The following is an 18300-nucleotide window of genomic DNA, read 5'->3' as shown; positions in this document are numbered from 1 at the left end:
ACTCACTGTTTGGGAGAGCTGACATGTGTTCCTTTTGCCTAGAAAGAGAACACCAGCCCAGGGCCTCAGGGGGTGCTCAGCCCTGCACAAGCAGCAGGAGCTCTCAGCACAGGCTCTGGCACCTCCTGAGTCCTGTACACCAGGGACTGGAGCAAGCAGGGTGCCTGGCCCTTCCACTGAGAGTACAGCAGGGCCATATCTGAGGTATTACTTTCCAGTGCAAATCTGGTACCAGGGAGAGCTCTGTCTGCTCCTGGGCCACAGCTAGAACATGAAGCACAACAGCCCAGGCCACAGGCACAGTCTCCCTGAGATGTTAAATGGAGTTTTGTCTTTCCAAAAAAAAGTGTAAAATTCTTCTCTGGAAGTGTCATTGGGTGTGGAACAGGCTGCCTGGGGTGGGGGTCCAGTCACTGACCCTGGCTGTGTTTAAAAGGTGGGTAGATGAGGTACTTACTTAGATCATAAAATGTGTGAGGCTGGAAGGGACCTTCAGAGCCCATCTAGTCCCACCCCCTGCAGTGAGCAGGGACATCTTCACTAGACCAGGCCACTCAGAGCCCCATCCAGCCTGACCTTGACTGTCTCCAGGGATGGGGCCTCCACCCTGTGCCAGTGTCTCAGAGTGAGGAACTTCCTAATACCCAACCTAAATCTGCCCTTTTCTAGTCTAAAACCATCACCCCTCATCCTCTCACTCCACACACTTGGGAACAGCACCCACACCCCCTCCAAGCTCACACCAGGGAGCAGCAGATCCTTTTTCCTCACCAGGAATGAATCCATCAAGTCACAACAGGCTCCTGCATCAAGACCATGTCTGAACCCTTCCAAAGCCAAGAGGTTTTACACAGCCCTCCAGGACACACAGAAACACCTTCAGAGCAAGACTTTGACCCCTCATTTCTCCATGATTCTCACTGTAGGGTGACACCAGCCCTGGAGCTGGTCTTTCCAGCCCTTGTCAGGTATGTGCCCATTCCACACAGTAGTTGCTACCACCAGTCTACCTCTCCTGCCAGCCCCACCGCTCACAGAACTGAAGAACTCTGCTTTCTGTACAGTAACTTTATTTAAATCGAGTTCACTTCGTTTTTACACTAATGCCTCAGTGCTTTGTTTAAAAGGAAAGGAAGGATCATCCTTAAAAAGTATTTGTACATCAGACAAGTGATAGAAATGAACACAGCAACGCCAGCGATCCCTACAACATGCACAGTGTACACTGAGCTGTGGGGGGCTCAAAGAGGAGGAGGTCAGAGGAAGGAAATCTCTCTTGAAGCTTGACACCAACTCAAAGCCACGGCAGTGCCCACAGTGCCGATCAGAACCACTGGCGCTGTCTGGGCATCAAGATGCAGTTAGCTTTAGTTAGGTTTCAGCAGAGCAGAAGACAAATCCAAGTAAGCATACAAGTAACAGGAGAACTCTTCATCTGGTGCCTGCTGGGAAGCTCCAAGGTCAGCGTGACACACACCAGGACAAGCACCCTCACCCTGCCAGGGACAAGCCTGGGTCGCAGGGACCCCACAGCACCAACTCAGTGCTCCCCCCTTGGATGCCAGCTGAAGCCTTTCCCTTCCCACACCACCACAGCTTCCAGCCACTGTGAGAAGCCACTTCCCTGGGCCAAAAAGATGTAGCTTCCATTGTAGACCACACGATGCTTTTTGTGAGACTTCAGCTGTTCTATTTCTTCCCTTGGAATCCAGCTGGTAAGACACAAGAAGCCTGTACCCCCTGGCCACCCCCTCTGCCCAGTACTTGGCCTGATGGTTCCCCCATCAGCTGGGCTAGTGGCACAGCCTGCACAGCTTCCCAGAGCAAACCCCAGCCTCTGAGCAGCAGCAGCAGCCTACCTGATCCTACATTTGGTTACTAGCCTTGGGTTTGGTTCCTCTCTTTGGAGGAGTACATGTTACTGGAGCCTCTCCATAGAGAAAACAAGGATCCATCAGCTCCAAGCTTGTGTCCCTTCTCCCTCCTCACTTCCCAGCACAGGCCTTCAGAGTAGAAGCACAAACAGCAGATACCTGACACCTTATCGACCCAGATCAACAGACTGGCCCCAATTTCACCTTAGCAAGTGGTAACATCAGTGTTTGCTTTAGTCCACCCTCAAAAGAAGAGCAGGAGAAACAACATGTGAGAAAGCAGATATATTACTGCAAACTTAACAATAAACAACCATCTCCTTTACTGTATCATTTAGCCACAAATTAAAGGGGGAGGGGGGGGAAGCTGAGAAAGAAGTGAGGATGAAGAGGCAGCCAAGTCAAAACACCGAGGTGACCCCCCACACACCCTCTCCTGCCACCTGCAGAAAAACCTCCAGGGAAGGAGATTTCCTACAGCAGCAGCACCTGCATCTCACAGGGACCCCGTCCCCACCAGCACCGCGCCCGCCCCGCGCCACACCAGAGCCCTGGGGAGCCGCGGGGGGCTGGACGTGCCAGGGGGGGCACCCGCTCCCCCAGACTGGCAGAAGGTGGGAGTTCACCCCCCAGCAGCTGGCTCAGCACCCTCCCCGCAGGGGGGGGCAGCTGCTGGCACTGCTGCTCTCCACTCACACGCTCCCATGGAAGCGCAAAGCTACACGGACACAGGGTGAGCATCCAGCATCCCCCCAGCTGGGAAGGTCGTCCCTGGGACAGGGGGAAAGAACACCAAACAAAAAAAATCCCTTCAAGTCATTTAAAAGAGCCCATTCTGGAGGTTCCAGCTGCGCAGAAGCAGTGACCAGCTGGGCCTGTTTGGGGTGATAAGGCAAAGTCTGAAGTCCTGGAGGGATGGAAGAATGAGAAGGTGTCAGTAGTGAAAGGTTAAGAGTTATTCTGTAGGTTGCTGCTTCACACTCCTGTGATTCCCATCTCCAAGTGACCGGCACCAGCTGCCTCCAGTTACTTCTGCACACAGCTTGGCCACGCCAGCCCACCACAGGCCACGGACAGGATGATGTAGAGGATAACCTGCAGACAGGAAGCAGAAGTCTCAGTTCTCTGCTGAAGTGGCTGTCCTTCAGCCAAGCCCCAGCTCCACTCAGCAATCCAGACACAAGCTGGGCAGCCCCAGGTTATCACAGCCCTGGAGAACTTGTGAAACAACCCAAGGGCTCCGTGCCCAGGCCTCTTCCTCCACATCCTTGCAGCAACAGATGGGTATGAGAGGTATCCTCCAGCAGAACACAACCCAGGGTTCTGCACTGACAAACACCTCCTGCATCCAGCCTGCACTTACCCTGTGCTGGTTACAGGCTGGAGGTGCACCCTCCTACCAAAAAATGCCCCTCTGAAGATAAGTAACAAGACACCAACAGGACTAAAGCTGGACAGGTAGAGCAGCCATAAGCTCAAAACACTTCACTCCAAAGGGAGCCAGCAAGGCAGCTGTCTCTGACAAGCCCTTGGAAGCTTGACAGAATTGTCTGCAGAGTTCTTCCTGCTGCCTGGACAAGAAGAACTGCCCAGCCTGACACTCTTCTCACCTCACACAAGACCAACAAAGCAGATGTTTTACAGCTGAGTCCCTTCCAGGCACAGAGGGAGCACAGTGGCCCTGAAGACAGAAATACCCTGTAGGCATTTTCCAGAGTTCCCCTGGTTTAAAAGCGACCAGTTACTCCCCTCTGGACTTACAATTGATACAATGACGATGACGATGGTAAGCTTGAGGTTCTTCATACACATGGCTCTAGCAAGGCTCCTGCTTGTAGTTTTGAAAGTGACTGACTACAAAAGAAAGGTAAAACGACTCATTAATTCCTGAACCTGGTGCAGAAGCTGCATCCCAAGCAGGAGGTGAAGAGGCACATCCTGCTCCCAGCTGCTGCCTCCCTAACCACCCAACCCACTGCAGTTATCTCCTCTGGAGCTGTTTAACTCCTGCTGCTCCCAATACAAAACAGGCTCCAAGAGAAAACTCTACTTCACAGATGAGATAAAGAATTTATGGAGCTGCTGAGTTAATCACCATGCAGCTTCATTACTGTATATACACCTGCCCAAATGAGGTGGCCCATACTGGTACCCTTGACACCTGTTCCCTCTGGGGCTACACCTTTAACCTGAGAACTTTCCTCCAGGATTTGGGCTTGCTGTTTTCTAGAGGATGTGGTTGCCCTGTTCCAAATCTCCTCCCTGTATCCTGCAATTCTACCCATTCCACACAGGTTTTGGTCACCAAGTGACCTCAAACATCCACCCAGCCATCCTCACAGACCAACAGACCAACTCACCCCCACACCCTGGAGACGTTCAGGGTTTCCCCATGAACAGCCCCACAGGTTTGTTTCTCCAGGCACACACACCTGTTCCCCCCTTTCCAAGCCCTTCCCCAGACTTACTGAATCCACAAGATTCTCTGTTTTATCGATCAGCAGCTCCAGCTTCTCTCCTCTTTGTGCCACAAGGTCTGGAGAAAGAGACACAAATCCAGATGTAGGCAGAACCCCAGCACAGGGAGCTGCTGCCAGTGCCCCAGGACAGCCTTCACCCAGTCACAAGCTGTGCAGGTTCACCTCCCACAGCTCTCCCCATGCCCACGTGCCACCCTCAGCCACGTTCAACGTAGCAACAGCTTCCAGACCCAGGGCAGGTTGGTCCCATCACCACAGCCTTCCTCATGGTAACACAGACTGCCAGCCCAGCCCAGCCCAGAGGCACTGGGGGAAGCCACCTACCTATGTTTCGAACCATGATTCCTTTGAGCTCATCGATTTGGGCTTGTGTCTCTGCCACCTGGTCAGTGCCCTTGCTCTCTGAGTGGTATTTCTGTAACAGAGGAAGAGTCAGTGAGATCAGGGACCCTCAGCGTTGGGCTTCAGCTCCTTAAGACAATAAAAGGGAACTCCTGGTCGCTACCAAACAGCACAGACAAGCAGCCTGAGTTTTCACACCACCCCAGACAGCACTAGGTGAGCAACAGACCAAAATCTGACTCTTTCAGCCACTTGCAGCTCACACGTGCCCACCTGCTCCCACACTGCAGGACCTGGGAGATGCCTGCTGCCTCTGGAGCACCCAGAAATAACAACCCCCTTTCTGGGTCTAAGCATCCAGCAGGAAGGATGGAGAGTTAGGACAAGCAGCTAGTGTTTTAGGGCACTGCTGTTATCACAGGTCACAATCACAGATGCTTTTGGTTGGAAGGGACCTCAGAGATCACCTAGTTCCAACCCCCCATGCCATGGGCAGGGACACCTTCACTAGCCCAGGTTGCCCAAAGCCTCATCCGACCCGCCCTTGAACCCTGCCAGGGATCCAGGGGCTTCCAGAGCCTCCCTGAGCACCCTGTGCCAGGGCCTCAGCATCCTCAGAGTAAAGAATTTCTTCCTAACGCCTCACTGAACCCTGCCCTCTGTCAGCTTGAAGCCATTGCCCCCTGCCCTGTCCCTGCACTCCCTGGGGAACAGCCCCTCACCCTCTTTCCTGTGGGACCCCTGGAAGCGTTGACAGGCCAGCATTAGGTCTTCCTGGAGCCTTCTCCTCTCCAGGCTGGACAAGCCCAACTCCCACAGCCTGTCTTCAAAGGAGAGATGCCCCAGCCCTCTGACCAGCTTTGAGGCCTCCAACAGCTCTGCAGGGTCTCTGTAGTCAGGCCCTGCCAGCCACAGCTCCTGCCTCCCCCTTTACATCACCCTCACCCAGGGACACAGGTCCCTGCAGCAAAACTCCCACAAACTTGTGTTCTGCCCCTGTGCTCCCACATGAAGAGCTTCACAAAGCACCTCTGCTTCCATGAGAGACTCTCTACAGAGCCTGGCAGCAGAGGCCAGGACCAGACCCCGATTGCTCTGCTTCATGACCACCCAACACAGCTTCTTAAACCCCAATTTTCTTCTGAGTAACTGTTCCATTTGGCAGGAGCCCCCAGTGCTCACACGTCCACACACTGGGGTCTTAATTAACAGTCACAGCACTGACTGCAACAGCTCCTTCACACCTCAGGGGTTGGTTTTTAGGAGAAGGTACAGAACTGGCACCCTACCAAAGCTGGTGACTGGTTTTACTGGAAACACAGCCTCCCTTTTTGGTATTACCTGTGTGCTACAGGAGTTGTAGCACGATGCCTGAGCTACCACACCACCTCTTCCTCCAGCCTCACACTAAACTCCTTAAGTTACCAGGATCACCTAGCTAACAGCCCTGCTCCCATGCTGTGTGTGATGCTGGACAGCTGGGCTGTCATCCCAGGAAGTTTTAGAGCCATGTGCAGGAAGAGCTTTCTGTCATCACTGAGCTTGTGACAGCTGACACCTGCATTTCTGTCAATACACAGGGGCTGGGATCAGCAGCTCCTCAGCACTCCAGGGCCATAGAAAGGGCAGCATTTGTAGAGGAACATCAACACCATGGCTCTGAAGGCTGCCTGGCTCTTCTGATAACACAAGTCATTAAGCTTATTCCAGCCAGGAACAGCTTATGAACTGATGAGTCGTCACTTTATAGAGTGTCAGACTCCACACAGCAAAGCCCAGCTGAGGGGAGAAGCTGTGGAGGGGAGAGGCCAATCACACACAGGAAGCTAATCTAATTTATTATGCACAATGCATCAGGCCCTTCTGGAGCCACACCAGAGTTACTATTCATGGCTTTTATCTGCTGCATAAGCCAAAGGAGCTCCTGCAGCAGAGCGGGTGCAGCTCTGCACGCCCCAAGTCACCTCAGCCAGTCACTGCGCCAACACTGCTCAGGTTAGGATGCTGTTCACAGTCCATCAAGGGCTCTTTGGAGGCTTGGGCCACCTAGCCTGAGGTTCTGCACACCAATACAACCATGAAGCACTGGGCAGTGATTTATTCCTTTGCTGTTCTCCATCTGACTCCACTCACTGAGCTCCACGTGACATCTACATCAGCCTGTGCGCTCCCCACGCCGCTCTCCTCTGTGGGTGCTGAGCATCCCACTGCAAGCCAGGCAGGGCAAGCACAGACTGCAGCTCGTACTGCAAGAGCAGCCCAATCCCCCATCTACAGAAAGCACTGTCTGCTTTCTCTCTCCTCTCTCCCACAACCCTCCTGAAGCAGGTCAAGGGGGGGGGGGGTGTTTGCAGCCCCAGGTTACACATCAGGTCAGTGCTGCATTAAGAGTGTTCTGTGAAACACATCTCATTCTGGAGTGTGCTGAACACACACAAGCACAACACTGTGTGCTTCAGTACTGCAGAAGTTACAGCCATATCCTGCTGCAAATGGAACACACAAAGCTATTCAGCTGCTTCCAGTCCCTCCTGCATGGCAGCTCTGGGCCTCAGGGTGGCACACAGCCAGCAAAGCGCTTCTGCAAAGGCAGGGTGGCACCATCAAGGCTCTGTGGGATTCCTCCTAGAGCAAAATAAGCCTGGAACTCCTCTGTGCATCAAGAGGGAAGTGGATGTCAGCCCAACCTTCCCTGCACAGCCCACAGCAGTTCCAGCCCCTGAAAGCCACTTGCTGGGCTGCCAGTGGGAAAGCTGGTGCAGACTGTGCCCATCCCACCACAGGGCAGGGGTGCCACTGCCATCCCACAGGACACCAAGCTCTGCCAGCAGCAGGAATCCCCTGGAGCAGCAGGCAGAAGGTACCTCACGCTGCAGGCAGCTGCTGTTCAGTGCCCACATAGACCCCACTGATGTGGGCTGCATCCCCCTTCCAGACTGGAGTCACACTGCACGTGGTACCCACCATCCCCCTGAATGCCACTACAGCACAAGCTGAGGCTGAAGCACACATTCCTCTCACTTCTCTAAGACCCTCCCAGTTGTGACTCTGGGCTTGGAAGGGTCCAAGGCAAATCTCAGCTCAGAGAACGTGGGACAAGCCATTCATCCTGCTCTTTAACCTCCTGCCCATGTGGGGAGGGGAAAGCCCTGGAGCCCCGTGCCAGGCAGCTGCAGGGCCTCCCAGGGTTCTATGTACAGCACCAGGCTGTAACACAAGCCCTGCTTTCTCTCCTGGCAAGGATGCACTTCCATAAGCAAATGCCCTGTCTCACCCCAGCAGTTTGCCACTGAAGTTTCCATGAAGCAAGGGGAGAAGCAGGAGGCACTGGGGCTTAACAGGCTACTCAAGACCTGGAGTTTAACAGAGCCAGAGCAACACACATTTGTCCTGCTCACAGCAACAACATTCACTCACACTGCCAGGCCAGCTGGAACTAGGCTGGACATCCCAAGTGTCACCATTAAGACCCAATCTCCAGTAACAAACAGTTCATGCATCACTATTAACCCTGTTTTTACCAGCAAAGCAGTGAAGTGACCCAGCTTCACTCAGGTAAGTACAGGGAGAACCACCAGCTCCCTGGCTTCATGCCCAGGCTCAACACAGCACCTCAGTTCCAAGTGAGAGGACACAAGGAGCCTTTCTGGAGGAAAAATCCCATTTAGCCCCAGCTCTCACCAGTTGTGCTGCTAAGACACTTGAGAACTCGCTGTTCATGGCGTAGGGAAGGGCAGTCTGTGCTCTTGAGCCATAGGTGGTCTGAAACCTCTTCTTGATCTCGTTCAGGAAGTTGAAGGCTCTGGATCGTTCAAAGTCCTGGCAGGAAGACAGCAGATCCCATCAGAGCTGCATCAAGTCAGGCAGGATGGAGCATACAGGGCATGGAGCCAGCTGTAGGGAACTGTAATTATCAGTTCTTAGCGGGCGTGCTGCACACAACATTATGGGATGTGACTGGTTATCCTGGGCCTTGGGTAGCAGCCAGACTTCAGGCTCAGCTTCCCAGAAAGCTGTTGGCAGCAGACCTTACTGGGGTACTCACAGGTCTGATCCTGTGCCTGGCACCTTTTCCCAGTGAGGGAGAAGATTTTTGCTTCAACACTTCCAGACCTGAGGAGTACTACATGTATTTCACTGACAGCTCAACACTGGCCTCTACACCCTCCTTCTGCTGCAGAGAGAGAACCTCAGCAAAGCCAACAGCTTCACCTCAAAACTAACTCCACGTGCATCTGAGTTCCAGGCTTAGACTTCAAAGCTGGAACTGAGGTGAACAAGATGACAGGCAGCAGCTCCAATGGTGACAGAAGGGAGGGACCTCAGACTGGCACCCACTATCGACTTTCTTTGACCTATAAACACAAAAAAACCCCAAGACCTGCAGAGAGCAGCAGCTGTAACCAAAATACTTACATCATCTGTGATGCAGAGGTATATAATCCTATCCTGGCAGATGTAATGAAACAGGTAACTGCAGAGAAGACAAAAGAACAGGTTATTTGGAGCTACCAAAGGACTAAACTGCCCTCAGGGCCTTCAAGCACTGGAGAAGGGCAAATTCCAGTTACTCTACATGAAGTCACAGCAATGCCAACAGATTCCAGCCACCTTTGTTGAGGTAAGTGTCTCCATGCCTATAAGCTACACCAAACAAAAACTCACCTATGTGTTAAAAGATCACTGGCCTCTCTGGGGACATCTAGTCACCAAACCACCTCAGTTCCACACTCTTCCAGCTACTTGCTTATACAACAAAACCCTGACAGGGAACCCAGGGGTAAGGTTTGTGTCTAATCCAAATCAATGACCATACAAACATCCATGATCCAGTTCACAAGTGGAAAGAGCTGTGGTTCACTGGGGTGACCAGAAATACAATGCTTTTGTGAGCCTCCCCAGTACAGCTGGCCCCTTTAGCCTTGTTTATGTGACCACTGGATTGCACTGCCTTTGGTTTTCATCCCAAAGGCTAATAGACAAGAGCAACCACAGCAGGAAATCAATTAGACAGAACAACAATCAGGCTCATCGGGCTTGAATCAGAATCACAGATGCTTTGGGTTGGAAGGGACCTCAGAGATCACCTAGTTCCAACCCCCCTTGCCATGGGCAGGGACACCTTCACTAGCCCAGGTTGCCCAAAGCCTCATCCGACCCGCCCTTGAACCCTGCCAGGGATCCAGGGGCTTCCAGAGCCTCCCTGAGCACCCTGTGCCAGGGCCTCAGCACCCTCAGAGTAAAGAATTTCTTCCTAACGCCTCACTGAACCCTGCCCTCTGTCAGCTTGAAGCCATTGCCCCCTGCCCTGTCCCTGCACTCCCTTGGGAGCAGCCCCTCTCCCTCTTTCCTGTGGGACCCCTGGAAGTGTTGCCAGGCTGTAATCCATAGGCTGAATCTCGTGGCTGGGTTACCTGTTCATGTGCCGATGCCTTTGGTGGTGCTGAGCAAACACAGAGGTAGTTAAGTGCATCCTCCATACCCTGAGCAATGGGGTAAACCAGTTCAGAGCAGTTACCTTCCTACCCAAAGGAAACCCAGCTGTAACCTTAGGCCCACCAGGAAACAACCAAACCCTCAGCTCACACACAATTCAACCCACACCAGGGCAGATCAGAGCAATCTGGTGGGTGCCCCATCCCTGGGGGTGTTCAAGGCCAGGTTGGATGGGGCCCTGGGCAACCTTGTGTAGCTCCAGGCCTGGAGGTTGGTGTCCCTGCCTGTGGCAGGGGGTTGGAGCTCTGTGACCCTTGGGGTCCCTTCCAACCCCAACCACTCTATGTTTCTACAATTCTCATTCAACTCCCTGGCTTTAGCTGTTGCTTTCTAATGACACACTCCAGTAGGTGATGTCTTCTGATGAGTACAGCAGGACAAAACAGGAACAGAGTTGCAGGAAGGCCACATGAATACTTCCCCCCCACCCCCCCAAGTAAAATCTGTGTCCTTTCACTTCGACCTTTGTGGGTTCCCAGAAGTTTCCCCAGCAAGCATGCTGGATCCTCTTACAAACACCACAGCAGAAGAAAGCCAGTGCCCATGCTGCTCAGCAACTGCCTGGCACAGCTCTAAAGACACAGCTCAGTAGCCCTCACAGTCATGTTTTGTATTATATAAATAAGATGGCACTAACAGAAGCCTTAGAAGTGGGCTAGAAGTGTTATTTTCTGCCCTCAAGGTGTGTTCTTATGAAAAAGAATATTCAAGAGATCCTTGCATATCTGCAACTGCTGCCCCTCCTTCCTGGAAGGAGAGGAAAAGCTGGTCTGATACTATATTGTACTCTCCCCAGTGACTTCTAGAAGAATCTCAACAGCAGAGAGAGAATAACCCCAAGAACTCCTGATGCTAAAGGGATGGTTTTCCTTGGAGGTTCCATAAAGACACAGAAGCTTAAGAAAAATAAGAACTACTCATTAAATGAGCTTAAGTTCAAATAAAGTTAAAAGAAACTCAAGGTTTTTTCCTGTTTCAGAGGAAGAGAAGCCATCCTGGACAAACAGATAATGGCAATTTTCTAGCCTGCAGGCTGGGATTTTGGCAAAGCTGAAGGATCCCCAATCCCTACAGACAGGAAGGACGACTCCTTGTGCTCACTCAGCTTTACAGCTTTCACATTTTGCCCAGTTATCATGGTCAAGGGAATAAAAAACCCCTCCAATCACACAACAGAAAGCTTGATTCTTACCAATTGCCTCAGTACTTACTGCTGAAGTGAAATTCAGATCCTGGTTATGCTGCAAAGTTTGGGGAGGGAGGGAAGCAGCTATTGAGCTGAGCACACATTCAAGCAGCACAGGAACACACCCTGGCATGAACGTGGCTCCACTCCATTAACTCCTGTCCCCCCCCACCCTGCTCTCCCCTCCCATGCCCACAAGAGCAGCCTCACTCACTTCCCATGGGAATAAGTCAGCTTGTTGTTTTCCGAGGGTATTTTCGCCAGGATCTGCTCTGTCACCTCCAGGAAGTTCCCTCCACACCAGGCATGCTTGGCAAGGATGGTTGTGCCCCTGGCCACCACAGCGAAGAGGATTGCCATGACTCCACACTACCTGGAAGGGAAGACACAGCCCAAGAGTCAGCCAGGTTCTGCAGCAGAGGCAGCACCAGCATCCTCACAGTACCCAAGGCCAGGGAGGCAGGAGCTTGTTCAGTACCTCGACAGGACACAGTTACCAGAAAGCTGCTCTCATTTCCCCTTTCAGGTTCTGCTCAGAACAGCACCCAGACTACAACAAGCTCCACGAGATCGTTCTCTAGGAGCAAGTTCCACGTGGTGTCCCACAGTCACCAGCGATCCCATGGCGAATTCTGCCCACCCCATCTCCACCCACATCCCTAGTTGCTAGCACTTTCTTTTCTGCTCTTTGACTGACCCTGGAAGTCTTTTCTTGCTGGTGCTTGAGAAGTCTGCCTGCTGCCAGCACGCTCCAGCTCAAAAGGAAGTAGCTGTCTCACCACTTGTCATACAGACCCAGCCCACCCCATCATCACCCCTCACACATGAGTGCTCAGGGGGAGGCCTCAGCTCTGGTTATCCTCAGCCACACAGCAGCTTCTGAAGGTTGGACTCCCAGGAAGTCTCCAGAGCTGGAAGAACGTGCCTGCTTGTTGTAACGAGGGACACAACTCGATCAGCTCAAGTATCATCACATTAATCTACTGCTGGACCCAAGATTTAACATGTGAAACCGCCCAGCAGACCACAGCGTGACATCTGCTCGGCTGAGCTACTCCATCCATAAGCCTCTCATCTGCTCAGGAAAGACTCAGGAAGACTTTTGACCCTGCAAAACCCAAAAATCTTATTTTTCACTTTGCACTTGACTGCCTTCATCCTGCCTGCCCTGTATTTCTAGGTGCAAGACTCCACACCTAGTTCAGGGCAAGCACGCAGCTCGGAGACCTCTCTAGGAGTAAGAGCAGCAGCAGTTCAGCTTCAGGATGCAGAGACAGACAGACCCAAGATGCACTATACCCAACCAGCCCTCCCTCCCCACAAGCCCTGTAGTGATCTGTCAGTCTCTTCTCTAGAGGGGCTCGTCCCCACTGTGCAGACAGACCTGCCCCAAAGAAGTCCTGTGTGGATGGTGCCCTGTTAATGAGACACAGTCACTACCCCACTGCATCAGGACTCACTTAGTCTGAGCTTCACAGATTCAGGCTGAGCCTGCAACAGATAAATCTCCCAAACCTCCCAGAGGTTTAAGAGCTCAACACTGGAGATGAGAAAGAACAAACTTGGATTTATTCAGTGAATAAACTCCACAGCTAAGCCACAGCCATCTGGGAACACTGAGGTGTTCGGAGCCAGCACCACCAAAGGGAACAGGGGGTGAAGGGTGAGTTTGACAAGGGGCACAGCAAGCCAAGTGGGGAGCAGAGGAGCCAGACATCTCAAAGGACACAGCTCTGGGGCACAGCACCCTGCAAACACACTCCAGAAAACCTAAAAGGGTTCCCAGTGCCAGGAAAGGGGAGGGGACACCACCTCTTCACACCGTGCGGACACAAGTTCCCGGATACGCTGTTCTCCTTTGCTCTTCCTGACCAGCAATACAAGAGGGCACCAATAGCTGAAAGCAGGAGGAAGCACCAGCTCTCCCCAACAGATCTGCTGCTTTCATTTCCTCCTGGGCTGAGGCTGGCACTCCCCTGACCCAGAGAGGTGCCCCTTCATCTGCCCCCTCCTCATTACCGGCAGCAGGAGGGAAGCCCTGAGCGCTGCCCTGCACTGCTTGCTCCTGGATTAGGCTGCCTCAGAGCAAGCCCAGGAGAGAGGCACCTTGCTGCCCTTTTCCATGGCAGCTTCCCATGTCCTCACACTCACGTGCTGCCTGTTTCCTACCTACTGCTCCCATCTAGGCCCCAGCCTCATCTGGATGTGGCTCAGGGTTTAAACAACAGGACTTACGCCTGTCTGACCCACTCTCACAAAGCCCCTTTGGGGAAGGCTGGATTTGGGGGGGGTGCCTACACCAGCAGACCCCCTTCACTGCTACTCTAGGGGTGGCAAAAGCCATCTCCCTGCCTTGTCCCACTCCCAGACTGAAGCAAGTGGCAGCTCATTCGAAAACAGCAGTGCAGAGAGGTGACAAACAGCCAGGTCTGGGGGTGTTTCTGCCCAAGGTGTGTCAGCTTGCGGGCTCACAACTGCCTCTGACATCAAGTCTGTCAGCACTGGAGGAAAAAAAAAACCCACAAGAAGTTATTTTACAATCTAAGAGATCTTTATATTTAAAGACAGACGTGCTTGTTATGTTCAGTTGTGTCTATGGCTGCTTGAAGGTGACAGAAGTTATGGAATACAGGAAAGCAAGGGTAACAGTTATTCCCCCTACACACTTACTAAGGAGACTCCTCAGCCAAAGATTTCCAAGGAGAAAGAACACAAAGCTGAGAAGAAAGTCACCATTACTCACTATCTGCACTACACAAATGAAAATAAAGTCCAAGAACAGGTTCCAGCAGCAGCAGCTGTTTCTTCACACAACACAAACTCTGAAGCTCCACGTTATTGTGGAGGAAGAGAGCCCAGCAAGTCATCAACAGGTTTACAGAGGAAGAGAATTGCTGCTGAACAAGTATCACCCAAGAGCTTAAGAGCTGATGATGAGTTTCTTTGGTTCTTCACCCTTCCCCAGGCATCCCACCAGCCTCTGTAAGGCCAGACCCACCTTCACTCTGACTCAGCACAGAGCACAATCACTCCACAGCAACTCAGGATTTCTTCCAGGGAACAATATGGTGAAGAACAAGTAACATTGTCAAGCAGCAAAGCAGGTGACCCACCAAAGCAAATCCATGGTCCAACCCTCAGATGAGGTTCTAAACTTCTGCTCTGGCTCACCACACTGCTCTGCTCACGTGGGAACAGTTAATAGTAAGAGGCCTATAACATCCCAGTGCTCCCAGTTTAGAGCAAATGCCTTAAAGGAACTTAAAAACATGCTTCAAAGGCACCCTGTCATTTCTTACAACACTTGAACTACCAAGCACATCACCCAGCAGAGAGCCAAGCCACTGCAAAGCCTCTTAGAAGCCGGACCACAACCTCTTCCATCCAGCATCACCAAACCAGCCTGCCAGCACCACCTCAGAGCTGCCCCACCTCTCACAACTCAAACTTCCCTACAGAAAGCTGTGCTGGGAGCACTCACAGACCCAGCCACCTGCACACAAAGCACTCGGGCTGTGTGTGTCCAAGCTGCATCAAGCATCCCACCACAGAAGGTTTAAGTGCCCATCCGAGCAGGTTTTGCACTGCTGGTTTTTTAAGCCAGCTTTAAATTGCTGCATCAACCACACACTGATGGCACCATGGCAGGAAAGAAGTCGCAGATTCCAGCAATACTCTCCTGCCTCTGATCTTTAAAAGCCACTCTTGGCTCTTCAAAGCAGGGTGCTGCAGACATGGGAGTCTGGGGGGTCACAACACAAGACTCCAGTTCTCCCAGTCACAACTTGGTTACCTCGAGTTAAACACAGGGAATTTACTAACCACAAGTCTCCCCACACAGACCTGAAGAGACCAAAAGCTTCAGCCTGATGCTCACAGCTTTAAGATAGGAGGATCTATTGAGCAGAAGTGGGGATTACTCAGAGTAAAACCAAACTCTAACTCCTAGGAACCATCCTGCAGCAGGAGCCGGTACCTCCCCCTGGAGAAGCTGTAACAGAAACCAAGCCAAAAACTAAGCCAAAAACCAGACTGAACAGGTTTACAGAGATGGAAACACTAAACCTGGGATTAAAGGTTTAACTCGAGTTAAATGCTTATCACACCAGAGACAAGGGCAGCCAGCAGCTGATTCTGATCTTGCAAAAAGAAACCATTAACTGCCTTGCCACACAACTGGTCCCAGTTTCCCCTTTGATTAAAGAGACAGCAGCTCACCCCATCTGACCAGGCCAGAGAGAGCACAAACATTTTTCCCCAGCAAAAAAATCAACTGTGGCCAAAACAAATTAAGAAAAATCCAACTGCCCCATCCTTGAGAAGGGATTCTCTACAAGCTTAGACTCATGCCCAACCCTCCACCTTCCCTTTGACCCATTTAGCCAGGAGGTGGTACTCAAACTGAGCTCTTCAGGTGCTCCCAAACCCTGCTTATCCTGGGGAGGAACTGCTGAGCAGCACAAGTCAAGGGATCTGTGAGCAGTACAACAGCACACCCATCTGCAGCAGCACTAACTGAACAGAGAGGAATTTACTGTATGATCACATCCCTTCAGATCCACCGAGGTGCCAACGCCTGTGGTGTGCTGGGCAGCCCAGGGACTGAACCAGAACCGTGGCAGCACGTGGGACACCACCAGCTCACAGCCAGGAATAAACAAACTAAGCCTCTTGAGGCATCAGGTGATGGTCAGGTATCAAGAAAGCAATCTCTTCCCCCTGCAGTCACTCAGCAAACTGGACCAATACAAAGGAGCAGCTGTAAAAGGAAAACCACCCACCAAGCCCTCCCCCTGCCACACGCGCCGTAACCTCAGAACCACAAAGCTCTCCCAAGCAGAGACATCTGAATTCCCAGAGCAGAATTACTCCAGGTTCAAACTCAGGATTATAAAGTGGTTTAGACAACTTACTTCTGAAGTCCCAGTTCCCTCAGTACTGGGTCTCTGCAGCACTGACACTAGCGAGGTGGGAGCTGTACCACAGCTGAGGTGATGCTCGCTGACAGTGTAGCACCCCACAGCCCTGTGACAATCACTCCCCGAGGTCTCAGTCCTCAGCCTTCCTTTGGAGACAGCAATGGACTGTGCAGTGCCCTGAGCTTTGAGCAGGGGTGGTTAAACTAAGTAAAATCAATTAGCACAGAGCCTGTTTCTCACCCTAAGCAGCTGCTCTGCCAGCCCCATACAACTCACAGGTTATTTCTGTTAGTAACACGGATCTATTGAACTGCCACAGAACGCTTCTCCTCAGAACCTGCAAGAGCCATGAGTGAAACCCATTAAGATCAACCCCTTCACCTAACACCCAGAGGTCACAACTGCTTTCTAGCTAAACTGAACACACATGGCTGGAAACAGACGAGACCAAACCTTCATGAAATGGAAACTCACCCAGTTACCAGGTGTGCCTGGCATGGAAAGGCTCCCAGCCAGGCAGGGAAAGGGATGAGGCTGCGTTCCTCAGCCACCCAACAGCCACTTTGCATCCAAAGAGAAGTGCCAGAAGCAGCCAGCAGCTAACGGACACGAAGCAGAAAGGCAAGTGGATGGTTGTGTTTGTACCACAGTGACCGCTCACTTGCTGCAAGTCCCACTGCTGCTGCCTACGAGGTCTCTCATGGCATTTGACAGAAAAACCTGCAGCATCCTCAAGTCAGAAACACGGGTTCCACCTTCAACCCCACGCTTCACACTTCAGTCGGGATGATTTATTATTTCTAAGTGAAACACAAAGCAACTCGATTGTTGCTCTGGCTTTGCTGAAGCTATCGGATGGGAGTTAAGACAGTGAAGTTCACAAGAAGTGAACCCAGCAAACTGCACCCATCCACTATCAGCAGCTGACCAGGCCAGGAGAAGTCCTCAGGCCTTCTTCTCAACCAGAGCATCCACAGCCTCAGCGCCAGCAAGCGACAGAGGAGGTTCCAGCTTGTATCTCCAGAAACCCTCTTTACAGAAGGCACCGAGCATCACATCACCGCTGGCTTTCAGCACCAAACAAGCCCCAGGTGTTGCAACTCCGCGGTGCCAGCCGCCTGACTGCAATAAGGAGACCGTTTAGCTACAGTGACTTCAGCACAAAGCGCCCGAGACTTCCCTTTAACCCTTCCTCTGCCGGCCACCGCTTTGGAAAGGTTACCCCAGCGTTAAGCCCTGCGGGTTATCTGCCCACTTGAAGCCCCAGAAGCATCACCTCTCGCCCGCACAAGCCTGGCTTCCCCTCTGCCCGCACAGCCCTGCTTCGGGTACCCCCCGCGCCGGTCTCCAGGTGAGAGCAGCCCAGCCTCTCCCGGCTGCCCCTGCAAGGCGGGGTACCCCCCGAAGAGGAGCGGGGTGCCCCTCCCGAGGGGAGCGAGGCGCCGAACACCTCGGCCGCGCTCCGGGGTAACGCTCCCCCCCCCACCGCAGCCCCACCCGCCGCTATTTGCCCCTTTCCCGGCCTGGCAAAGCCCACGGGCGCCTCCAACGCTCCGGGGTCGCAGCTGCCGCCCCCTCCCCACCCCAGCCCCGCGTTCCCCCCACCCCTCCAACCCCCGTTGGTACGGAACGAGGCCTCTGAGCGGCACGGGCCCGTTCAGAGCGCCCCATCAGCCACCTCCGCTCGCAGGGAGGGGCAAGCCAGCTGCCGGCTCCCTCTGCCGCGGCGGCTGCCGGTGCCGCGGGCCCGGTCACTCAGCCAGCCCCGGCCCCGCCGCGGCCTGCCAGCCCTGCGAGCGCCGGGGACGGAGCGGCCCGCTCCGGGGCAACGCGCGGCTCTCCCGAGAGGGCCGGACTGACCCGCCCCGACCCAGCCCAGCCCCCGCTCACCAGCCGCCGCGGCGGAAGGCAACGCTCGCCCAGCCCGGCTGCTCTTCGCCCCCCGCCGCGCTCTCCTTAATCCACCCACCCCCCCGCCCCGGCACCGGGCCGCCGCGACGCGC

At 53.2% G+C, this 18300-nt stretch overlaps 1 protein-coding gene across 2 annotated transcripts; it reads right to left on the bottom strand.

The window, feature by feature from the left end:
• Positions 1 to 1120: 1120 nt before the first annotated feature.
• VAMP7 (vesicle associated membrane protein 7) lies at positions 1121 to 18245 on the bottom strand. Of its 2 annotated transcripts, none has more exons than XM_084269077.1 (8): positions 18188 to 18245; positions 11593 to 11751; positions 9113 to 9170; positions 8378 to 8515; positions 4679 to 4769; positions 4343 to 4410; positions 3636 to 3728; positions 1121 to 2969 (listed from the first exon to the last, which is right to left on the bottom strand). In XM_084269077.1, the coding sequence occupies exons 2-8, from the start codon at positions 11736 to 11738 to the stop codon at positions 2901 to 2903; spliced, it is 663 nt and encodes a 220-aa protein (XP_084125203.1). In that variant the 5' UTR covers positions 11739 to 11751; positions 18188 to 18245; the 3' UTR covers positions 1121 to 2900. The 2 variants fall into 2 exon arrangements, with proteins under 2 accessions (XP_084125203.1, XP_084125202.1); XM_084269076.1 differs by lacking the exon at positions 18188 to 18245 and adding an exon at positions 12201 to 12414.
• Between the last annotated feature and the right edge of the window lie 55 nt (positions 18246 to 18300).

Source organism: Gallinula chloropus (assembly GCF_964237585.1).
Source record: "Gallinula chloropus genome assembly, chromosome: 11".
Taxonomy (NCBI): domain Eukaryota; kingdom Metazoa; phylum Chordata; class Aves; order Gruiformes; family Rallidae; genus Gallinula; species Gallinula chloropus.
Note: the sequence above shows the minus strand (reverse complement) of the source record. Positions and strands in the feature narration are given on the sequence as shown.